Source organism: Trichomycterus rosablanca, chromosome 2 (genome assembly GCF_030014385.1).
Source record: "Trichomycterus rosablanca isolate fTriRos1 chromosome 2, fTriRos1.hap1, whole genome shotgun sequence".
Classification (NCBI taxonomy): Eukaryota; Metazoa; Chordata; class Actinopteri; order Siluriformes; family Trichomycteridae; genus Trichomycterus; species Trichomycterus rosablanca.
Window position 1 is genome coordinate 84,730 of NC_085989.1, and position 24,373 is coordinate 109,102.

Below are 24,373 nucleotides of genomic sequence, written 5' to 3' on the forward strand. Positions count from 1 at the left end.
AAATCTTTCCTTTCTACTTTTATCAGTTAAATAAAGATGTGAGAGTATTAACACATCACACATTCTTCTTTTTATCGCATTTTACTAAATGTCCCAACTTTTCTGGAAATGTGGTTTGTACATTTATCACACTGTATATGGAACAGTTGCCTCTTCACCACGGTCGAGAAGAAAACCCAAACTGTTGTTAGAACAGTAAGAAATCCTGGTGCTCTGATCTTCTACTCCAGTGTCAGTAGTTGCTACGAGTCTGAGAGAAAGAGCTCAGCAAAACCTGAGTCAGCACAGGAAGGAACTATATCACACAGACACTCAGAGTTCCAGGTTATTACAGGGAGGATGAGATTATATAGAGGAGATTACACGTGGATGTGAGTGTGTGAGTTTATGTCCAAGTTTAGTTGCCAAAGAGAATTATTTACAAGCAGAACCAAGTTATGTGTTCAGTTATACAAGGGGTGTTGGGGATGTTTAACATTCAGAGGGGAACTGAAATGAGCCGTCTCTGTTCAAAAGAGAAAGACAAGTTATCAAAAGTTTATGGACTTCTTATTATTTTACTTAACAACAGTCAACATTTCATTTAAAATATTGTAAATCCACTTACTGGCCACTATATTGGGATAATCAGTCTTGTTCAGTAGACACACTCGTACCAGTTCCACACACATTACTGTGTTAATGCTGTGCTGAGGATCATTCACCACTCACATAATATCTAATCACTCAGGTTCCTGTATAATTGATAAATGGAGTAAAGAGGATTGATGTTGGAAGGCCCATGAGCTCTGGCCAAAGCGACCTGATTCAGATTCATTTGCATCACAAGGTTTACACAGAAATACACTTTCTACATGTCTGATTAATTATCTGATAAAGCATGATTAAGGTCTCTGATGATCGTTATGTTCTGCACCTAGAATACTGCGCTGGAATTCATGTTCAGTTTGATTTTAGTTCCAGATTTTTATACTTTTATACATAAACACAAAACGACTACAATTTAAAGCAGTTATAAATATCAGAATTTTAAACTAAGTGTCAATCTAAAAAGAAACTCTGGCTCTATTTTGACATGAAATCAGCCTCTTAATGCTGTTAAAAATCTCCTGAAGTTTTAATCCATATATAATAGGATTGAACAGAGGAGGAATCAGTAACAATTCGATCGACAGTATCATCGCAATAATGTGAGGAATCTGATTAGATTCCAGTCTGTTATTAATAATATCAAAACTAATAGTGACAGTAAAGTTAATGACAATGATAAGATGAGGTAAGCAAGTCTGGAGAGCTTTTCTCCTGAACACCTTTGAGTTCCTCAAACACACAGTAAGAATTCTAATATACGAGAAGATGATGAAGATCACAGGTGGAAATACGGCAATGCTGAAAATAAAAAGTCCAAATAAATTGTTTACAGTAGTTTCTCTACAACTTAATTTAACAACAGAATAATTATCACAGTAAATTCGGTTCAGCTTATATTTACACAGATCAAGTCGTAATGTTAATATTACCCCTGTACACATTTCACAACAAGGTAAGAACCAGCTTAAAAATATGAGTTTTCTAACAGTGGACATTTTTATAATGGTTGAATATTGTAATGGTTTACAGATGGACACGTATCTGTCATAAGCCATCGCTGATAACAACGTGAACTCAGAAGCACTGTACCAGTATGCTACAAAAGCCTGAAGTAAACAGAACTGGTATGAAACCGTTTGTTTTTCTGACAGTAAATCAGATAAGAGTTTGGGATAAAGAACAGTCGATCCGATCACAGCGTTACAGAGCAGAGCAGCAATGAAGATGTACATGGGTTCATGGAGACGCTTGTTAGTGAAAATGATGAAAATGACAGAAACATTAAAACAAACTATTAATATATAAACCGTGAGAGTAATTATGAAGTAAAGATATCTGAACTTCTCCAGCTCTACATGTCCCACCAGAGAAAAATATGTAACATTAATAGAATAATCCATTAATAATTGAACATTAATCCATATGAGGGGTTTAGTAGAAGTTCTTCAGGCAGCATAGTGTAGATGGAGATCTAATGGAGGTGTGGTGAGGAAATCAGCTTTATCCACATTTATACTCTCACATCTGAGCTCGTATTCCCTAGTGATTTACTCACCAACATCTAACTACTGGAACAATTGCTTTATAAAATGTTTTTCTCCTTCAGGAACTGTTACAAAAAGTGGTTGCAGTGTTCCTCTTTGCCTGCAGAGAGCAGCTTTATCAAAGTTTCAGCTGACAAATGAAAAGTAGCATACCCGTCTAAAGGTAACAGGAGAGAGACTGAGTTTGAAGAGGATTGACTAGTATGAGCAGCACATCAAATCATAAACAGAATGTGGATTGAAACACGGCCCTGCAGCTCAGCGACCCTGTGCAACCTGATACAGCAGGTTATGAATATTATACCTGAATAGTTTATATTAGTTTATGGTTCTTGGTTTGAGTTAGTCTTAAACTCTTTAATCACACACACGTTTATAGTGTAAAGCAGGAGAATGAAAGAATCGTCACAGAATCGCTCACATTTTAAACAATCAAGCCGTTTTAATGTTTTTAGGCCTTCAAATTTAAACTGGAGATTTTATAGACACTCATACTGTGACAGTTTTGGGCTTTTACAGCTCTTGTTGATAACAGTCTGGTCGCTCCTTTTTGGTCCTTGTCAGGTGGAACTCACTGACCTTCTTGTGTTAAGTGAAAATGTTTTTTTTAAGTACTCGTGAGCTCATGTGGTTATATTTATCACAGTAGCATGACAGGTTAATGACAGTGTCATCTGAAGGGTCAAAGGTCACGCACCTTCAGTAGTGGTTTCTGTTCTTGCTCTACACTGAGATTGTCAGGATTCCCTGAATCTTTTCACAATAATATTATGTACAGTAGATGGTGAAAGTTCTAAATTATTTGCCTTCTTGCATTCAGAAATGTTTATTTTTAAACTAAATGACAAACCTCTCCTGAAGTTTGGAACACCGTGGTGAGCCACGCCCCATCATTGCTTGTACAGACTGATCTTTTTGTGGATCCTTCACTGCTCACTGTCGAACCTGTTCAAACACTGGAACTTCAACATTCCATCAACTTCTCACTCTTATTCTGTCGTGTGTTGAGTTTGTCGGACATCAAAGTCTGAATTTGTTTATATTACAAATAACTACAGTGAAGTTGATCAGTGAAACATTGGAAATCTTTCCTTTCTACTTTTATCAGTTAAATAAAGATGTAAGAGAATTAACACATCACACATTCTTCTTTTTATTGCATTTTATTAAATGTCCCAACTTTTCTGGAAATGGGGTTTATACATTTTCACAGCGCTGTGTATGGAACAGTTGCCTCTTCACCACGGTCGAGAAGAAAACCCAAACTGTTGTTAGAACAGTAAGAAATCCTGGTGCTCTGATCTTCTACTCCAGTGTCAGTAGTTGCTACGAGTCTGAGAGAAAGAGCTCAGCAAAACCTGAGTCAGCACAGGAAGGAACTATATCACACAGACACTCAGAGTTCCAGGTTATTACAGGGAGGATGAGATTATATAGAGGAGATTACACGTGGATGTGAGTGTGTGAGTTTATGTCCAAGTTTAGTTGCCAAAGAGAATTATTTACAAGCAGAACCAAGTTATGTGTTCAGTTATACAAGGGGTGTTGGGGATGTTTAACATTCAGAGGGGAACTGAAATGAGCCGTCTCTGTTCAAAAGAGAAAGACAAGTTATCAAAAGTTTATGGACTTCTTATTATTTTACTTAACAACAGTCAACATTTCATTTAAAATATTGTAAATCCACTTACTGGCCACTATATTGGGATAATCAGTCTTGTTCAGTAGACACACTCGTACCAGTTCCACACACATTACTGTGTTAATGCTGTGCTGAGGATCATTCACCACTCACATAATATCTAATCACTCAGGTTCCTGTATAATTGATAAATGGAGTAAAGAGGATTGATGTTGGAAGGCCCATGAGCTCTGGCCAAAGCGACCTGATTCAGATTCATTTGCATCACAAGGTTTACACAGAAATACACTTTCTACATGTCTGATTAATTATCTGATAAAGCATGATTAAGGTCTCTGATGATCGTTATGTTCTGCACCTAGAATACTGTGCTGGAATTCATGTTCAGTTTGATTTTAGTTCCAGATTTTTATACTTTTATACATAAACACAAAACGACTACAATTTAAAGCAGTTATAAATATCAGAATTTTAAACTAAGTGTCAATCTAAAAAGAAACTCTGGCTCTATTTTGACATGAAATCAGCCTCTTAATGCTGTTAAAAATCTCCTGAAGTTTTAATCCATATATAATAGGATTGAACAGAGGAGGAATCACTAAAAATTCAATCGACAGTATCATCTCAATAATGTGAGGAATCTGATTAGATTCCAGTCTGTTATTAATAATTTCAAAAGATGCATTGATAGAAAAGTTAATGACAATGATAAGATGAGGTAAGCAGGTCTGGAGAGCTTTTCTCCTGAACACCTTTGAGTTCCTCAAACACACAGTAAGAATTCTAATATACGAGAAGATGATGAAGATCACAGGTGGAAATACGGCAATGCTGAAAATAAAAAGTCCATATAAATTGTTTACAGTAGTTTCTCTACAACTTAATTTAACAACAGAATAATTATCACAGTAAATTCGGTTCAGTTTGGATTTACACAGATCATTTCTAGTTGTCAAGAGAATACCTGTACATATTTCACAACCAGGTAAGAACCAGCATAAAAATATGAGTTTTCTTATAGTGGACGTTTTTATAATGGTTGAATATTGTAATGGTTTACAGATGGACACGTATCTGTCATAAGCCATCGCTGATAACAACGTGAACTCAGAAGCACTGTACCAGTATGCTACAAAAGCCTGAAGTAAACAGAACTGGTATGAAACCGTTTGTTTTTCTGACAGTAAATCAGATAAGAGTTTGGGATAAAGAACAGTCGATCCGATCACAGCGTTACAGAGCAGAGCAGCAATGAAGATGTACATGGGTTCATGGAGACGCTTGTTAGTGAAAATGATGAAAATGACAGAAACATTAAAACAAACTATTAATATATAAACCGTGAGAGTAATTATGAAGTAAAGATATCTGAACTTCTCCAGCTCTACATGTCCCACCAGAGAAAAATATGTAACATTAATAGAATAATCCATTAATAATTGAACATTAATCCATATGAGGGGTTTAGTAGAAGTTCTTCAGGCAGCATAGTGTAGATGGAGATCTAATGGAGGTGTGGTGAGGAAACCAGCTTCATCCACATTTATACTCTCACATCTGAGCTCGTATTCCTTAGTGATTTACTCACCATCATCTAACTACTGGAACAATTGCTTTATAAAATGTTTTTCTCCTGCAGGAACTGTTACAAAAAGTGGTTGCAGTGTTCCTCTTTGCCTGCAGAGAGCAGCTTTATCAAAGTTGAGAATGTAGCCTTCTCCCTGACCACTGTTTAAGTCCTAAGTGGAACTGGGTACAAGTAAAAAGCACTGAGGCCTCATTGCTCACACCGGCCTGCCAGACAAAACCTGATACAGCAGGTTATGAATATTATACCTGAATAGTTTATATTAGTTTATGGTTCTTGGTTTGAGTTAGTTTTAAACTCTTTAATCACACACACAGGTTTATAGTGTAAACCAGGAGAATGAAAGAATCGTCACAGAATCGCTCACATTTTAAACAATCAAGCCGTTTTAATGTTTTTAGGCCTTCAAATTTAAACTGGAGATTTTATAGACACCCCTAAATTATTTGCCCTCTTGCCATTGTCTTTTTAACCCTGACCCTAATTGATCAAATTATTGATGATTCTCTCTTAAAGTTTTGGAACACTAGTGAGCCACGCCCCATCATTGCTTGTACAGACTGATCCTCTGGTGGATCCTTTTATACCTGATCATGATTCCTTCACCTGGTACCAACTCACCTGCTCACCATGGAACCTAAACTCCAACATTCCATCAACTTCTCACTCTTATTCTGTCGTGTGTTGAGTGTGTCGGACATCACATTCTGAATTTGTTTAAATTACAAATAACTACAGTGAAGTTGATCAGTGAAACATTGGAAATCTTTCCTTTCTACTTTCTACTTCTCTTAGTGATTTACTCACCAACATCTAACATCAAAAGTTCCAACCTTCTTTCTGACATGCACCTAACTTACATGTAAACAATGACTGATGTTTTGGGCAGCATTAGTTCATATAACGGCCTAAGTTACCTTTAGTTGTGAATCACTGGTAAATCATTTAACTCAAGGTTTAACTCAATCCTTTAACTCAAGACTAGGTTTAATCTTAACAATAGTTTGTTGTTAAAAGTTGGGGTGGTGAGAACAGACTATACAGTAAGTCACCGAGCTTATTGTGGACCAAAGTGAAGTGGAACAGAATCAGAACTAAAGAAAATCAAAAGAAACATTTGAGAACCGTCACACTGTGTGGCTGATATGAAAAAAAAAGAAAAAAAAAGGAGGAAATCCAATCACCAGGTTTTGATTGATCTGTAAGTTGAGGTGGAATTCAGTGTACTGGTTGAAAGAGGCCTCTAGGAGCCAGCAGAAGGCCTTCCAGAACTCGTTAGTGAACTGGTTTCTTTAAACCAACACCTGGTCATTGGGCAGTAAGTACATGGTCTCTGATCACCTTGTCTAGGGGAATTTGGTAGTGTTCCATCAGCGTTCCTATCAATGAGACTGTTTAATGTGTGAGGAACTGAGGACACTAATGGTTGCAGGTTTGTGAGTGGAATTTTTCTCCGTTCTTGCTCGATATGAGACTTCAGCTGCTCAACAGTCCGTGCTCGTTGTCATCTCATTCTCTTCATGATGCGCCGGACATTTTCAATAGAAAACAGATCTGGACTGCAGGCTGGCCTGTCAAGCACACACACTGTGTTTACAAAGCCATGATGTTGTAGCACGTACAGAATGAGGCATCATCTTATTGAGGTAATCATGGACTTTCCGATAAAAGACGACACCTTGAAGGCCGCACGTGTCTTCGCACAAACCGAATAAACAAACAGATCAAAAAGGCCAGCTCCATAGTGGGGTCTGAACAGGAATCAGTTCAGCAGGTAGCAGAGTTAAGAATGCTCACAAAGCTTAACTCAATTATCAAAAACCATTCACACCAACTTCACTCCCTGGAGGTGTTTCGACAGAGCACCTTCAGTCACAGACTGATTCCTCCTAAATGCAGGACTGAACGTTACAGAAAATCCTTTCTTATAACTGCTATCAGACTGTTTAACAGTTCACAATAATTCAAATAAATCATTTATAAGAAATACTTACTTCTGTATGCTATGCATGCACCATAAAAAGTTTACATGTATATAGTACCATACTGTACATTTTTATCTTATTGCTTGTTTTTGCACTGTAAGTTAATGTTGTATGTATACAAGAAGTTGTTGTTGACTGTTGTCTGAGCTGCTGTAACAAAGAAATTTCCTGCAAAGGATCAATAAAGAATCTATCTATCTATCTATCTATCTATCTATCTATCTATCTATCTATCTATCTATCTATCTATCTATCTATCTATCTATCTATCTATCTATCTATCTATCTATCTATCTATCTATCTATCTATCTATCTATCTATCTATCTATCTATCTCTCTAAAATCCCAAAATACGCCTCCACATCAGTGGAACCTTCACACATATACAGGTCACCCAAAGCAGGAATTTTGTATAGAATTCTGTATAGAATTGATGTACGGCTTTCTCGAAGCAGCATTTTCTGAAGTACACCAGAGCCCATGTGGTCTTTATTTATCACAGCAGCACGACAGTTTCTTATGCAATACCATCTGAGAGCTTTCTTACTGACTTCAGTGGAGAATCCTCAGGGTTCTCAGAGGCAGCAGAAGTGATGGAAGGCTGAACCTATAAATACTCACCACACCAACACTGCTCAGCTACAGAAGATCTTCAGTGATCATGAACCAATAACTAATCACTGACTGTAACCATCAGCAGTGTTTTCTGTTCTTACACATGGATTATTCCACTAATGTTACGTATTTACTTTTGACGGGACATGTAGAGCTGGAGAAGTACAGATCTCTTTATTTTCTCATCACTTTTACACTTTATTTATTGATTATTTGCTGTAATGCTCTTGTTATTTTTATTATTTACACTGATAAAAGTCTCCATGAACCCATGTACATCTTCATTGCTGCTCTGCTCTGTAACGCTGTGATTGGATCGACTGCTCTTTATCCCAAACTCTTATCTGATTTACTGTCGGAGATTCAAATTGTCTCGTATGGTGCTTGTACCTTTCAGTCCTATTTTATTTACACTTACGGTTTGTCTGAGTTCACGTTGTTATCAGCGATGGCTTATGACAGATACGTGTCCATCTGTAAACCATTACAATATTCAACCATTATAAAAACGACCACTGTTAAAAAACTGTTATTTTGCTGTTGGTTTGTACCTTGCTGTGAAAATGGAATTGCTTTGACTCTGACATACCAAATTAAACTGTGTAAATTTAAATTGAATAGAATTTACTGTAATAACAATGCACTTGTTAAACTGAGTTGTGAAGACATTACTGTAAGAAACTCATATGGGCTGTTTGTTTTAGGTGTTGGAGTTTTTCCACCCTTGTTTTTTGTATTTTTCTCCTACATTAGAATCATTTATGTATGTTTAAAGAATTCCAAAGATTTTAGAAGAAAAGCTCTACAGACCTGCTTACCACATCTTATCGTCTTCATCAGCTTCACTGTAACATCACTGTTTGAAGTTGTAAATTCTAGATTAGAACTAAATGTGCCACATATTTTTATCATGATCATGTCGGTGGAAAATCTGGTAATTCCTCCTCTAATTAATCCAATAATATATGGACTAAAACTACGAGAGATTTTTAAAAGAATTAAAAAATACTTGTGGAACAGAAAAATACAAGACGCTTTCAAAAACACACCTGCTGTCATTCAACATTTGTAAAATTTTACTGTTAAAATATTTTATTGTGATAAACTTTGTGCTACATAAAATACAAAGTAAAAAAAAATATTGTGAATTTTTTTACATTAATAATGTTGCCATGTAAGATTAAGAAATGTCTGAAATATGGTACAGTATAGAGTACAGTACAGTGCTTTACTGTTTCTTGTTCTCAGTTTTGTGTTTTACTGGGGAACAATAAATGACTAAACTTAAACAAACTTTACATTTATATGAACTGTATCTGAAATGTTATCAAACCTCAAACTAGAATATTATAATATTGCATGATGTATTATTTACACAATGATGTATTTTAATGTTCAGGCTTTATTTAGTCAGATAAATCAGAGATCTCAGATGCTTTAATATGACATTTATTTTAATTTACAATTTTAACAGTAGCATTTTTATTAGTAATTATATTTTAATGTGATCTTTTCAAGGTATAACTAAAATGGATTTTATAAAATATTTTTGAATTAAATAAAAACCTGGAAACTGTGATCTGGAAAAATGTAATGCTGAGAAGACATTGGTTCGGTTAATGTATGTTTTAAATGTAATTTCAAACATTTACAGTCAGGGTCACATACACTTATACACATTTTACTGGTCTTTACTGGCAGTTGCATTATTTTAATGGTTTCTGCAGCTGTACTTTTACTTTGCAGTGAGCTGATATGCAAAAAAGTTAAAGAACCGACAGGAACGTCTTTCTTGCAGGACATTTTAGGGATAAATAAAGCTTGCTTGACTGTAAATAGTAACACCTGTGTTTCACTATTACTAGTATAACTATTATGTGTTACTAGTCCACATGTGTATGGTCCTGTTGGTCGTGTTGACTTGAGTTTGGAATATCCTCTGCTTTGTTTGATTGTTCTGTTGTTTTCTTCGGTTGGTTACGACTGTACTGTTGGCGTCTCCATGTCGACGATAAAGTTCCTCTGTAAAATCATCCACATGTGTCTGATTAGTCTGGTTCACACGACATCCTCTAATCCTATCTGGGATTAATCCTCCTGAAAGTCCTGAATCATTTAAAATACATGTTAATGTTAAATGCATTTTCTAAGTTTTAAAAACCTTTTCATGTTCTGCTTTAGATTTCTACTTTTCCAAAATATTCAGGATTAATTTAATTAAACTGGATGAGATCTGTAGTAATATATGATGCCATAATAATGTTAATAATTATTATGAAAATAAGCATGATCTACTGAAAATTGTATTAGAGTTTATTTTTGAATCTATGGGAGTCACCCAGAATGTGACGGGACCAACTGACCGGTGTAAACACAGCTTAGACTTAATATTAAATCTTGGTACTGACAAAGAGAAGCTCGCTGTTCTATCACAAAATGACTTGATCTCAGATCACTCTCCTAATATATGAAGTGTGTTTGTCTAATGATATCAAACGACCACATGGCTTTAAATCTAAGCGCATTATCACGTCTGAAACTGCTGCTGTGTTCATAAACAGCCTACTGGAATCAAAGCACGAACAGGCAACCCAACACCTAGAGTCCGTATTCCACACAACCTTAGATAGTTCAAACTAAATTGATTAGGAAGAAAAAGCTGCTCACACACGTGTTCTAAAACAGCAGAAAATGAGAGCTCAAATTACAGCGCACTACACTGGAAGTGTATAAGATCACATGGAAAGATCTCCTAAATGAGTACAAAGATACTCTTATAAAGACCAGATTTAATTGTTTTGGATAAAAGGGTCATTAAAATAAAGAGAATGTTAGAAGAACCAAAAACCAGGTCATGGCTAAAGGTCAGAGAGGCAAAATGCAGCAAATGATTCTGTGCACTGCTCACGTTCTAAACAGGCCTGGTGCTCCTGTTCAGGGTCCCGGAGGATGAGAAGCACTTATGAACTATATTGGAGTGTTAACGAGACTGCAGCAGTGGCAGTGATGTGATAGTTCATCCACTAGTGATGTGTGGTAACTAGAGCCAGATGAAGGACTAGTGGAACTGTGGACAATAACAGTGCGACAGTGGTACATGATAGCAGCAGCTTATTGACTATGAGCATCTAGTTCAGTTATATAATCATAATGACAAAATATATGATATAAAATAGTAGTAGAATATCATAATAAAATATAATACACATACTATTAAAAACAATAATAATATTAATGTTCTTCAGCACACCATACTGACACTCTACCAGCCCCCCCCCCCCCCCCCCAGCAGACTTTTGACTCCAAAGGGTAGCCCCGACTTTCCTAACACCCCCAAAACCAACATTTACATTTTCTTTTTCGGCATTTGCCAGACGCTCTAATCCAGAGCGACCTACAGATGTGCTTCCATAGTAAACATTTCATTACTCTAGTCTAAGTAGACAGCAGTCCAAGAACACAAATCTGCTAAAACCTGTTAGAACCAAAGTGTTTTCGTTTTGATTTAAAAAAATTTTTTTTTTTTTTTATGGAAAAGTGTGTTAGTAAGTAAGTACAAGTCAGCTTGTACTTCAACATAACATCAACATAACGCTGGACTAGGACACCTCACCCCTCACACCATCCCCTCCTACAACTCAGTAAATTCCATGTCTCCCTGTACTTCTTCATCCTGTTCCACACCTCACGTGCTGTTCTGTCCAATCCTAACCTCAATCTTCTTACTGTAGCAGTCCCCATCTTCTCTTAGTTTCCTCTTAAGTTCTTTTTGAACAGCCTGAAGTTCCTATCTGTCCTTAGACATGAAGGCCTGTAATTTATCTTCTTGTTGTGTATCAGAAAACCCACATAATAATCAGTGAAACAATGGAGATAAGCTTAAGAATTTTATTAAAGTTGAGTTTGCGCTCCAATATTCACGGCTTTCCTGCAAACTGGGTGAAAATTCACAGGTTTTGTGGTGTGATTTTTTTGGGCTACTTTCAAAATTTAATGCCGCCGCCAAAACGCTTTTATTGTTAACAATACAAAATGGAAATGAATATCTGATTAGCACTTGCTGAGGAAGACGAGGAAGAGAATGCAAAAAAACTACAAGAAAACTCAAATCAAAAGGAAGCTGCACAGCAGGGCAGTAAAACGAAGAGTTCCTGAAGTCCTGAAAAGTCCTGACAGAAGACAACAAAACAGAGAATAAAAGTGAAAATCGTGCGGACGCTTGAGCTGAAGCGACAGGACAGACGGTAGATGGGAAGGACCGTCCAAAAGTTTCAAATATCTCCTCATGTAACCTGAAATTCATGTTACTCAAGTAATCAGAAATCAGACGGGATGGAAAAACAAAACTGTTAACAAAGAGGATCAGAGGGGAGAAGAGAGTCCTCATGAGTTAGTAGTTAGTTGTGTTTGTATAGTTTACAGTTGATTCTGCACGTTTTGCTGCGTGTTTAAGTTACCAGTTTACTTGTTAGCTTTAGCTCCAGGCTAACTATAGCTGATTTGTTGTAGGTCAGTGGAGTATAAAATAATTGTACAGAAGGTTTACATGATTAGTTTTATTTAGTAAGCTGGGTAACTCCTCCAGCATGGATGGATCACTCTGGATCCCCCTAAAATCAAACGCGGGAATATTCAAAATTAAACTACGCCCCTGAATACATAATAAACAAATAACTCTAATGCCCACTTAAAGATGACGTCCTTAAAGATGGCTTCTGATTAAAAGCAAAAGTGAGAATTAATCATCCATGTCACTGTATCGCTAACATTGTCCAAAAGATAATAAAGGTTAAAAAAGGTCACGTCCAGCAAATCTGAGGCCTCAGAACTTTATTCCCTGTAGAAAGTTTCATCAGGTTTCATCAGCAAGTTAGTGATGGTTCATCTCTCCCTGATGGATGAAGCTCTGATAAACATGTTTATTACAGAGAGGACATTTCATCCACAGAACTTCAGACCATCAATCTCATGAGGAGGACGAACTCTTCCCTGGAGAACCTCATTATTATCATCGTCAATTACCAAAACACCCGTAATTAAACCTGGTTAATGTTCATAAACAAACACGTGTTCCATGTGATGATGGCATTCTGCATATTCTTGGACTAAATCCTAAAGCATTCAGAGCATAATTCTGATGGTTATGAACTTAATCAACTGGAATATTTGATCATGAAATGATCAGTGTTTTATAGAGAGTGGAAATAAAAACCTAAATTATGGAATCAGTGAATTCATTGTGTAATAAAATTAAATGTTTCAGATCTCAGAATATTCAGCTGTTTTGTAGTGACGACTCTGCTTTAGAAATTATTGTAGGATGTTTAAAAGAAATGGAATTATTATTATTATTGTATTAAGCCACTTTCAGCCCCCCTCTCTCCCCGGCCACCATAAATCTGGATTTAGAAACCTTTCAGCAGAGCTTGATTTTTGTAACATCCAGAAGCTTCATCAATCTCATCAGGAGACCCTAACTACTACAGCACAAATAAAAGAGAGCTTTAAGTATACGAGTTAGAACAGGGTCGAGTATACATGACGATGAGTAAGAGAAGTTTAGTGCTCCTGTCTCCTTCTTTTACTACATTAAACCACGTTAAGCTTTATTTTGAACCAGAAGCGTTTTAGACTCTGGGAGAAGCTGATTCTGATTCTCACCATTTCTCAGATTCACACACTGATGAGCTTTTACTGCTCAAGCCAAGTGCTGAACAAAGCGACTGTTTATTGTTAATTTGAAATTAAATAAATAAATTTTAAAAAAAAGGCTGAACACATTGAGTTTAAAGGTAAAATGTTTTCGATGAAGGGCTTCATGTTTCAGAGATTTTGAGGGGACATCGAGTTACAAGGTACCAGGGTGCAGAGATATTCACAAGTCACAAAATACGAGTCCGAGTCGAGTCACGAGTCTTTAGTCTAGAGTCCGAGTCAATATAATGTACACAAAACATATATTTTATATACAGATTAGCGAGTGTATTTAGCCATTTTACTTCGTGCCTTTACTTTCCTAGGTACCAGTTAAAAGCTTAAACTGACGTTTTGTTTTCATTGCAAATTATGGCACAGCGGCCAAAATCCCAAACACAGCAAAAAAATCATAACCGCTGCTTACCTTAGCTTCTGTTCTTCCAGATGTTATTACATTTATAAGCGTGCGTCCCATTAGGAATAGAATACGTTAATTTGTAAATGTGCTTATAATAAAAAACCTCCAAACTTTGTGAAGTTAAACAGGAAGTCGTTAGAAAGCCGATCGAGCGTTTCATTACCACGTCATCTGTGTGACACAAACTGAACAAATGCAAATAACAGCATTTCTTACTAACAATTACAATCAGAAGCTCTGATCTTGTTGAGCTTGTTGCATGTGTGCTGATTATACCACAGAGTTTCTCATCTTTAATATTAACTTTAATCGCTGCTACATTATCTGGGATTGTAAAACTACTAACTCTGTGTGTTAGATTCCTGTTCCAGCTCTGATGGAGAGACGGTTCTTAATTCTGGTTTTGTGACTTCCTGTATAAGTTGTGCACGAGCACTTGGAAAAATTAACCACTGTTCCACTTCTAAGTCACTACAATTTGATGGCGTCCCAGTCTATAAGCACTGGCTCTGTAACCAGACTGATATTTCAGGAACCTTTTCTCATGTTTTTAAATTTCTTGTCGTTGCATTACGGTGTTGTTTGTTAAGTCTCTTCACATTGTGTGTAAAGTTTTATTTAAATAATGTTTAGATTCCACAGAGCTGCAGTAATGAAGCCTGTGTGTCTGATCTAACTGGTTCAGTCATTAATGGGACAGGTTTTCCTCACAGGTCCAGTTGGTGTTGAGTTGTTTTCTTCACTAAATAATAAAATTATAACCTCAAACCTGTGTTTGGTTACTCTGGTTGCTTTTGTCTTTTGCAAAAATTAAGAGTGGGTAAATACTTTTTACAGCGATTTTAACATGAAGCTTCTACATAAAGAGTCGGGCCCTTTATTTTTGTATTCTATGTAAAGCACATCAGAAGATGGTAAAACACGTTCAGATTTCTGTACATTTAGTGGATTTACACCTTCTGATTAGTAGTCCACTGAGCTACCACTGCTCAGAAGTCAGTAGTGATTGGCCTGTATCACTTTATATCACTTTAGTTGTTGCAACTTTATTTAAAGTTTTATATTAAATCTGAAACACAAACTGATACTTCGTGTAACGTCATAAACATCTTTATCTTCTGTATCTTTAATACAGAGGCTTAACAGCAGCATGGTCCAAAAGGCAAAATAATGCAAACATTGTTTATGTTCTACAAATCTGAGGCCTCAGAACTTTATTCCCTGTAGAAAGTTTCATCAGGTTTCATCAGCAAGTTAGTGATGGTTCATCTCTCCCTGATGGATGAAGCTCTGATAAACATGTTTATTACAGAGAGGACATTTCATCCACAGAACTTCAGACCATCAATCTCATGAGGAGGACGGACTCTTCCCTGGAGAACCTCATTATTATCATCATCAATTACCAAAACACCCGTAATTAAACCTGGTTAATGTTCATAAACACACGTGTTCCATGTGATGATGACATTCTGCAATTAAATCCTTCACACAAAATCTTCATTAAATGTTGGAATGTTTGTTTGATCCTTGATTATTATTTTTATGTTGGAGTTTAGAAACAGAACTGTAGATTGTTGAAGTGAGCTGCTGATCCTGTAAGCTGGTGCTTATATGTTCTCAGGAAGAGCAAAAATCGACACTTTTATGAATTAAAGCTTAATTTAACTTTAACTTAAATTTAATATTTTCTTCTCATATATGCTTAGTTCCCATGCTGACTAAAGAGGGACACAGGTTAGTACCTAGTTAGTAAATCTTCCAAAACACATGAAGCCATCGGGCCGTTTCTTCTTCTTTTGGCTGTTTCTGTTCGGGTTCACCACAGCATATCATTCGTCCCCATCTTACCCTATCCTGAACATCATGTCCTCCCTCACCACACCCATAAACCTTCTCCTGCCTGGCGGCTTCATCTTTAGTACCCTGAACCTGAAGTCTCATCCCTCCTGAAAATCCGACCTGCTCCTTCCCTCTAATAAACTCCATCCTGATCCAGTCCATCCTCATCACCTCCAGCTACCTCGCCTGTCTTTTATTGAGCACCACCGTCCACAAGCCGTACAACAAAGCAGGCCTCACTACTGTCATGTAGACTCTCCCTTTACTTTGGCAGATACCCTTCTAGCACAAATCACTCCTGCCACTCTTTGCCACCCACTCGACCCTGCCTGCACTGTCTTCTTCACCTCTCTAACGCTCTATATTACACTGAAGTCAGCTCGAACCAGAACTCTTCACCACTTCATCTAACTCATGAATCTGAGGGGCTTCCAGAAACTCTTTACTGGTTATAATCGATCAACTTCAAAACACTCAGAGTATTAGATCATCGAAACAAGATCCACAAGCACAAACATGTACATGAGGTGAATTTATCCTATGCAGTCGTCAGAATAAATCTAAATCTAATCTCATAGTAACGTGTTCATTAATGAAGGTACAAAGAAATAAATGAATGATTATTTTCACAGCAGATTTTAAACTCTGCACCTTAATCAGGGTGCAGTTTGTGTTACAGATTTAGTTGATTAAAAGTACGTGTTTTAGCATCAAGAAGTTCAGAAAGTCTCGAGTAAAACAAAAGCTTCATTATTAAATGTTGAGCTAACAATAATAATATTAACATTTGTATTTATTCAGATTTAGGCCAAACTGCTGGTGTTATGAACAACACAGTGAATAGAGGTTAAAGGTGTAAACGAGGGACACGTTCTGTTTTCATGATGTAAATCCACTGGAGACTTAATTAAGACCTAAAACTTAATAACAAGGTCATTAGTCCACCTATCGTTAATTCCCTGGTTTATCAGCAGTGAACAGTCGAAACTACTGTAACTCATTTAGTTTGTAATATCAAAGTCCTAAAGTCCTGGGGGACCTGATGTGTATGTGTGTGTGTGTGTGTGTGTGTGTGTGTGTGTGTGCGTGTGTGTGCGCCATCAAACCATTGAGGTCAAATCGTCTCATTCACAATTAGCAGCTTTTTTAAGGCCTTTTCCTGATCCAGCATGGTACAAAGTGATGCCCATAATAACAAGCTCTGAAAGGTTTGGTGTAACGGCACACACCCGCCGACCTGGGCGGGAACTTTTTACAGACACATTTTAATATTAATGGAGATCCCTTATTGGGCCTAAAGGCTAACTGTAGGAAGGTTCAGGGTTGGGCCCAGTTTCTTCCACTTAAGAATTATTGAGCTCACTTTGGTCCTCTGACACTTAAACCTTTTAAATAGTTTTATATTCTTGCCACAATCTGATCACAAACGTCCACAGACAGTTCCTTGGACTTCATGGATTGATTTTTGTCCCAACGATACATTGTGAATTGGGGGCCCTTACAGACCCAGGTGTGCTCTTCCAAATTCTGTTCAATCAATTCAGTTTACAGCAAGTGGAATCCAACTGAGTTTTAGACACAAATGATGAAATACAATCAACATCAACAACATCAAACCCACAGCACAATACACAGTGTGAATACTGTCTGAGTTCACTGTAGACAGCATATGTGTGTGTGTGTGTGTGTGTGTGTGTGTGTGTGTGTGTGTGTGTGTGTGTGTGTGTGTGTGTGTGTGTGTGATTATAATAATAATTACATTGTGATAAATATTTTAAACCTAATTAGGCATATAAGAAATTTGAATCTATGTAGGTTTCTGCTTATAATTATATGATCTAATTGTATGTGTTTTAAGGTCTAGAGCAGAACCAGAACCAAGTGAAGGCCCGGTTTATGCTAATAAAAGCTAATAATCAGTGCTAGAAACAAGCTGGCTTAAAATTTACACTTTAATAAGAACTAAAGTCGTTCAGGTTTAGAGGAACACGTTTTTGCCTGTCGGTCAGAGAATCACTAAAGAATTTGTATTCACGTCTGTCAGTATAAATGAATCAAAGTGCTTCTCCTCAGCACAGTGACACTGATTAGCTACAGAACATCTTTATATTTATAAAAACTACTTGTGTTCTTAGAGACTGCTGGATCACGTCATTAAAACTGATGGATTATTCTACTCATGTTACATATTTACTTTTGACCCTCACACTTTATTTATCAGTTATTTGCTGTAATGCTCTTTTATTTTGTTATTTTGATTATTTTTACTGATGAAAGTTTGCATGAACCCAGGTACAGCTCAATCTCTGCTCTGCTCTGTACAGCTGTGATCACATCGACTGCTCTTTATCACAAACTATAGTTTTATATTTTGTCAGAAAGTCAAATTGCCTCCTGTGAAGCTTTTACATTTCAGTAATTTAACGAACAAGAAGACCATTAAAGTAAAATGTGTTTCCAGCCCCCCCACCCAGTACTTGACTGCAGCAACCAGCAGTGTGACCAGCAAACACTGATGCAGCTTAATAACCAACAGTTTGTTTTTAGGACCATTAAAATGACTTTGGGGTGTGCAGGAGTTTACACTCAAACTACTGCCGAGTGAAAATTTATATTTATTCAATTGCATTCGTACAAAATGATCATTATAACATTATAATGAATGTGTGTATCTGAACTCGGGCTGTTGCAGCTGGACTTCCCTCAACAGTATTGTGAGCTTCTGCCGCCGCCTAGTGGTGCTGTGGTGGAATTGCATCTAATACGAAGCAGAAGCTGAACTCTGTAACCGGTTCCATTTTGTGTGGTGGGTCCCAGATTCTGTGATAAATACTCCAACGTGCAGTATATGCACACGGACACCAACAAGCTCTTTATTGTTTTTTTATTATTTATTTATTCATCCCTATTGTTTATATCAGTTTATAGAACAGATGCTGCAAACGATTAAACTTCAGAACCATTAAACCACAGAATTTCCCTCAGTTCCGTCCAGTCTCAGTCAGCTTAGAGATGATGAGTTTACAGTGGAATTGATCACATGAACTGCTGGAGGATGAAAACGTTAAGTCAAGTCAAGTCAACTTTATTTATATAGCGCTTTTTACAATAGACATTGTCTCAAAGCAACTTTACAAAATCCAGGACCAACAGATACAAAAACCCCTGTTGAGCAAGCCGAGGGCGACTGTGGCAAGGAAAAACTCCCTGAAAATTACAGGAAGAAACCTTAAGAGGAACCAGACTCAGCAGGGCCCATCCTTCTTGGGTGGCCTGGAGGATACTTTAAATAAATACACGATTTACACAAAGCATACAAACATAGAATTAAATGATATAAAAGTTATAACTGGTAATAAAAAGATAAATAAATAAATAATAATTGAGTTGTTCTTCGCTCTAGTCTTCAATAAAGTCTGTAGTGATTTCTTGTCATTCTTGGTGCAATTATTCCAGACCCGTCACATCTGGCAGGAGCAGCATAGTTGTCACGGCAGTCTCGACTTTAATCCTTAACCTCGGCGGGTAAACAGGTTTCCATCAGAACGCCTTTGGAGTAAAACAACAAAGAATGTAGTTAATAATGTACAATGCTAGTTGAGTAAAACAGTTTTACAGAGAGTTTTAGACTCCGGCAGCCCTAAATATTACAGCATAACTAAAAGGGAGAGCGAGCAGGTAACAAGGTCATGAAGGCTTTCACAGGACATCAGCGCCCACATCTCCTATCCAAACCGGAGTGATCGGACAAGAGAGGCAAAACGACAGCAGCCCAACATCCCTGATCACCACAAGTTTCTATCACCAAGAACCCCCAAGCTCTGCTCCTCTGTCTATACTAATCAAAAGCCTGAGAAAATAAATATGTTTTCAGTCTAGACTTAAACATTGAGACGTGTCCGAATCCCGAACAGAGGCAGGAAGATTATTCCAAAGTTGTGGAGCTTTGTAAGAAAACGCTCTTCCACCAGCTGTGGTCTTTTTAATTTTAGGAACTATAAGTAACCCTGCATCTTGTGAGCAAAGTGGACGCGCTGGGTTGTAGTGATTAATAAGCTCACTCAGATACTGTGGTACAGACTATGTAGCGCTTTATAGGTTAGTAAAAGTATTTTGTAATCAATGCGGGATTTAACTGGCAGCCAGTGTAGAGATGATAGAACAGGACTGATATGATCAAATTTTTTAGTTCTAGTTAGCACTCGAGCTGCTGCATTTTGAACTAACTGGAGTTTGTTTATGGATCTACCAGAGCATCCAGTTAGAAGAGCATTACAATAATCTAACCCAGAAGTTATAAACGCATGGATCAGTTTTTCGGCGTCATTAACAGATAGTATATTTCTTATTTTAGAGATATTATGCAAATGATAGAAAGCAACTCTAGTAATATTATTAATGTGTGTATCAAAGGAAAGATCTGAATCTATTGTGACACCCAAGTTTTTTACATCTGGGCTGGGAGTAACAGAGAACGTATTTAAGTTTAGCACCAGGTTAGACAACTTGTCTCTTGCAGCTTTAGAGCCAACAAGTAAAACCTCAGTTTTATCTAAATTAAGTAAAAAAAAATTACACAACATCCAGTTTTTTATGTTGTTTACACAATCTTCTATCTTACTGATTGTGTCAGTATCATTTGGTTTGGCTGATATATACAGCTGTGTGTCATCCGCATAGCAGTGAAATTTTATGCCATGTTTATGAATAATTTCACCTAGTGGAAGCATATAGAGTGTAAATAATAGTGGTCCCAGTACCGACCCCTGTGGAACACCACACTTTACTTTTGTAGTTTCCGAGCATTTATTATTTACATAAACAAATTGAGAGCGGTCAGTCAGATATGATTGAAACCAAGAGAGAGCGAGTCCTTTAACACCTACTGTATCTTCTAGCCTCTCCAGTAAAATGTTCTGATCGACCGTATCAAACGCTGCACTAAGATCTAATAGAACAAGAAAAGAGACACGTCCATTATCAGAAGACATTAACAACTCGTTAACTACTCTAATTAATGCGGTTTCGGTACTATGATTGGGTCTAAATCCTGATTGAAAATTTTCATGAATACAATTTTCATTCAAATTGTAATGGTTCTGTGGCGTTTGTGGGACTTACCACTCTTCCCTGACGTCACAGGCCTTACAGAGCAGTACAGAGCTAGGCCTTTAATAAGAGGCCAGCTCGTTAGGGTGAACGACCTGCAGCTGCGGCTCCCTTATTTAAGGGCACGCCGCCTGGCTGCAGGTGTCGCACCTTTTGTCTTGTTTGCTCCTTTTGTTTTGGGCACTGCGGTGTCCTTGGGGACTGCTGACGGCTCCCCCACGCTTCTTTTGTAGTTTTAGAGGTACCCCCGGTGGCATTAGGCCATCAGGGTGTGTAGACTGCAAGGTTGAGGTAATTAGCTTTTCTTTTACCTTCTTAGAAGTAGCGTGGTGCGATGTCGTGCAGTCCTCGTACTGTTTTTATTTTGCCCGTTAGCATTTAGCATTAGCGGGTGAAGCCAGCCCCGTGACACGGCGCTGGTCCTCTCCCCGCTAATGTCTACCTAGCTATTCTAGTTGTGGTATTCGGCAACCGGTGGGTGGCGACTCGGTAGAACACTCGGTTGATCTGCCAGCACCCCCGGTTCGAATCCGCACTAGGAGCTTTACTCAGTTTGCGTAACAGAGTGGCTCTAGCTGCGGCTGATGACGGAGCCCTCTGTTTCCCCCGAACTTCGCCAGTGGCGATTTCGGGGTTTTCGGTAGCTTAAAATAATTAATCTGGGATTCTGCAACCGCTGGATGGCGACACCGCTAAGTGCGCGGCTGTCCTGCCAGCCTCCCCGGTTCGAATCCGCACCCTTTTGTGTGCTTTAACAGATTGGCTCTAGCTGCGGCTGATGAAGGAGCCGTCTGTTACCTCGAACTGCGCCTGAGGCGATTTCGAGGCTTTGTAGCTAAAACTAATTGTAGCGCCTTAAGCGCATGTGGTCATCTGCTTTCCCCCGCTGCAGCAGCGCGCTGGTTACGCGCCCGGCTCTCACCCGAGCGGCCGGGGTTCGCGCCCAGCGTCTTTTAGTTTTCTTCTTTTCTTTTTGTTGCTGCCTGCACTCCCCAGCTAAAGTCCATCGGGGTTCCTTATGTTTGTTTTTGAGTTTTGTCTTGTGTGTGATGTTCTGTGTTTTTCTGTTTATAAATAAACTTTTATTTATTTAAAACCTCCGCATTTGAGTCCTTTCTCTCCCACGTAACACAAATAAGAACATAATTGTTTCGAAATGACTTTTTCTAATATTTTAGAGACAAAAGGAAGGTTTGAAATCGGCCTATAATTAGCTAGTACATGTGGATCAAGATTAGGTTTTTTAATCAGGGGTTTAATAACGGCACTTTTAAACAATTTAGGAACATACCCAAGGCTAAGGGATGCATTGATTAATGTAAGCAGGGGCTCTACAATAGCTGGGAGTAAATCTTTAAGTAAACGAGTTGGAACAGTATCGAGTATACACGATGATGACTTGGATGTTGTATCGTGATGACTTGGATCACGACGTTACTGATTACTAAGATTATTTCTATAAAACCTCTCAGATCAGCAATTCTTCTCTGGCTTCTGAAGAGTTGGTTCTTCAGGTAGATGCTCTTATTACTATAGATTCTATAGATTACTATTCTACAATAGTGCAGATACTGATTATACACACAGTCTAATGTGCAACTTTTAGAACGCCTTTATTTGTCATTTATACATAAACAGACAAACAGTAACGAAATTCTCTCTTCAAATATCTCAGCTCATTTGCAAGCTGGGGTCAGAGTGCAGGGTCAGCTATTGTACAGCTTCCCTGGAGCGGAGAGGGTTAAGGGCCTTGCTCAAGGACTGCATAGTAGACCTGGGATTCGAACCCTCAATCTTTCAATTGATAACCTAAAGCTCCACCTACTGGGCTACCACTATAAGTAAATACCTCTAAATAAAATGAAGTGCACATTTTTACGGGGAGGGAACATATATTTCTTTATAGTAAAATCAGTCAAGTATAAGTAATTATGCACTAATATAAGAATAAGTTTTGTTCCTATACAGAATATTTTCACTTATTTGCTGAGGTGAATCAGAACCAGTAAAAGAGTTTCTTCATAAAATAAATAATAATAAATAAAGAGATTCACTTAATATAAAATCCCCTCATTCTGATTTGATTCCCTTGAAGCTGAAGCCTCTGGGTGGATTTGCTCAGAATCTTATTTAAGTTTATACATTTGCATGTTCACCTGTTACAAATATAAACACATTAAATACTTAAAAACTCTGAAATTTATGTACGTTTTTTCAAAAGTCACAATTTCATACAAACTGTTTTGCTTATTTTATGATTTATAATGAACAACATTGAATTCAGTTTTTTAAAAATTAGCAGATTCACTGTGAGCTCATGTGCTCAGGGGTCCAAGTTTGTGCTGCTAACATCAAGATCCAAAAACTAAGAGAATTAAAGAAAAAAACTCACAGTCCTTCATTTCTTTTATTTATTCTTTTATTTTTAAGGTAAATACAAGAAAAACTGAGTCAGTATCACTGTTATCAGAACAGTACAACAGTGTCCATAATATTATTCACACCCTGGACATGTTCATGTTTTATTTTAAACACTGAATCACAGTGAACAGAATTAAAGTGACTATTTTTGCTAAATATAAATCTTCTTTATGATGGATCAACAGTGTAGGAGAGCAAGCATGGATCAAAAACTGGATCAGAACTGGATCACAAGCAGCATGAACAGATCACACAGCTCACACAGCAATATCAACACCATCAAATTGTAATCGTTGAAGTAAAAATACGCCGTGTTTAAGAGAGCAGTCAGAAATCAAATCAGATCAAATCAGATCAGATCAAATCAGATCAAATCAGATCAAATCAGATCAAATCAGATCAAATCAGATCAAGTCAGATCAAATCAAATCAGATCAAATTAGATCAGATCAAATCAAATCAAATCAGATAAGATCAGATCAAATCAGATTAAGTCAGATCAAATCAAATCAGATCAAATCAGATCAAATCAAATCAGATCAAATCAGATCAGATCAGATCAGATCATATCTTACTGGTTAAACAAAAATTCTTTTGGGAAGAAAATCATGAAAGTGATTAGAAGTAGAAAGTTAAACCATGTTGTGCTGTTGTAGTTTTTGGTGTTAATCCTGAATATGTAATTTATTCAGTAAAACCTTTAATAAATCTGCTCAGACTGAATAATATTTTATATGTTTTGGCTTGTAGGTGTTTTACAGTGGTGCAACACTCATGATTTCAGTTATACAGTAATAATACTGTAGTGTAACTTTGTGTTGCACCTTTAACGTAGAAATGAAATCTATTTTTAATGCTAAATAATTCATTAAAGTTTTTTATAAAGCCTTTAAAATAAACATGAATGAATTACTAATATT

The 24,373-nt window shown here is 37.2% G+C and overlaps 3 protein-coding genes across 3 annotated transcripts; 1 reads left to right on the forward strand and 2 right to left on the reverse strand.

Moving 5' to 3' along the window:
• Positions 1 to 1,046: 1,046 nt before the first annotated feature.
• LOC134303528 (putative gustatory receptor clone PTE03) lies at positions 1,047 to 1,997 on the reverse strand. The gene has a single exon (XM_062988963.1). It carries the CDS (start codon positions 1,989 to 1,991, stop codon positions 1,047 to 1,049), a length of 945 nt encoding a protein of 314 aa, XP_062845033.1. The 5' UTR covers positions 1,992 to 1,997.
• Positions 1,998 to 4,265: 2,268 nt separating this feature from the next.
• LOC134303539 (olfactory receptor 6N2-like) lies at positions 4,266 to 5,216 on the reverse strand. Its single transcript, XM_062988976.1, has one exon. The coding sequence runs from the start codon at positions 5,208 to 5,210 to the stop codon at positions 4,266 to 4,268; it is 945 nt and encodes a 314-aa protein (XP_062845046.1). The 5' UTR covers positions 5,211 to 5,216.
• Positions 5,217 to 8,063: 2,847 nt separating this feature from the next.
• On the forward strand, positions 8,064 to 9,038 carry LOC134300702 (olfactory receptor 6N2-like). The gene has a single exon (XM_062985131.1). The coding sequence runs from the start codon at positions 8,070 to 8,072 to the stop codon at positions 9,036 to 9,038; it is 969 nt and encodes a 322-aa protein (XP_062841201.1). The 5' UTR covers positions 8,064 to 8,069.
• Positions 9,039 to 24,373: the final 15,335 nt, after the last annotated feature.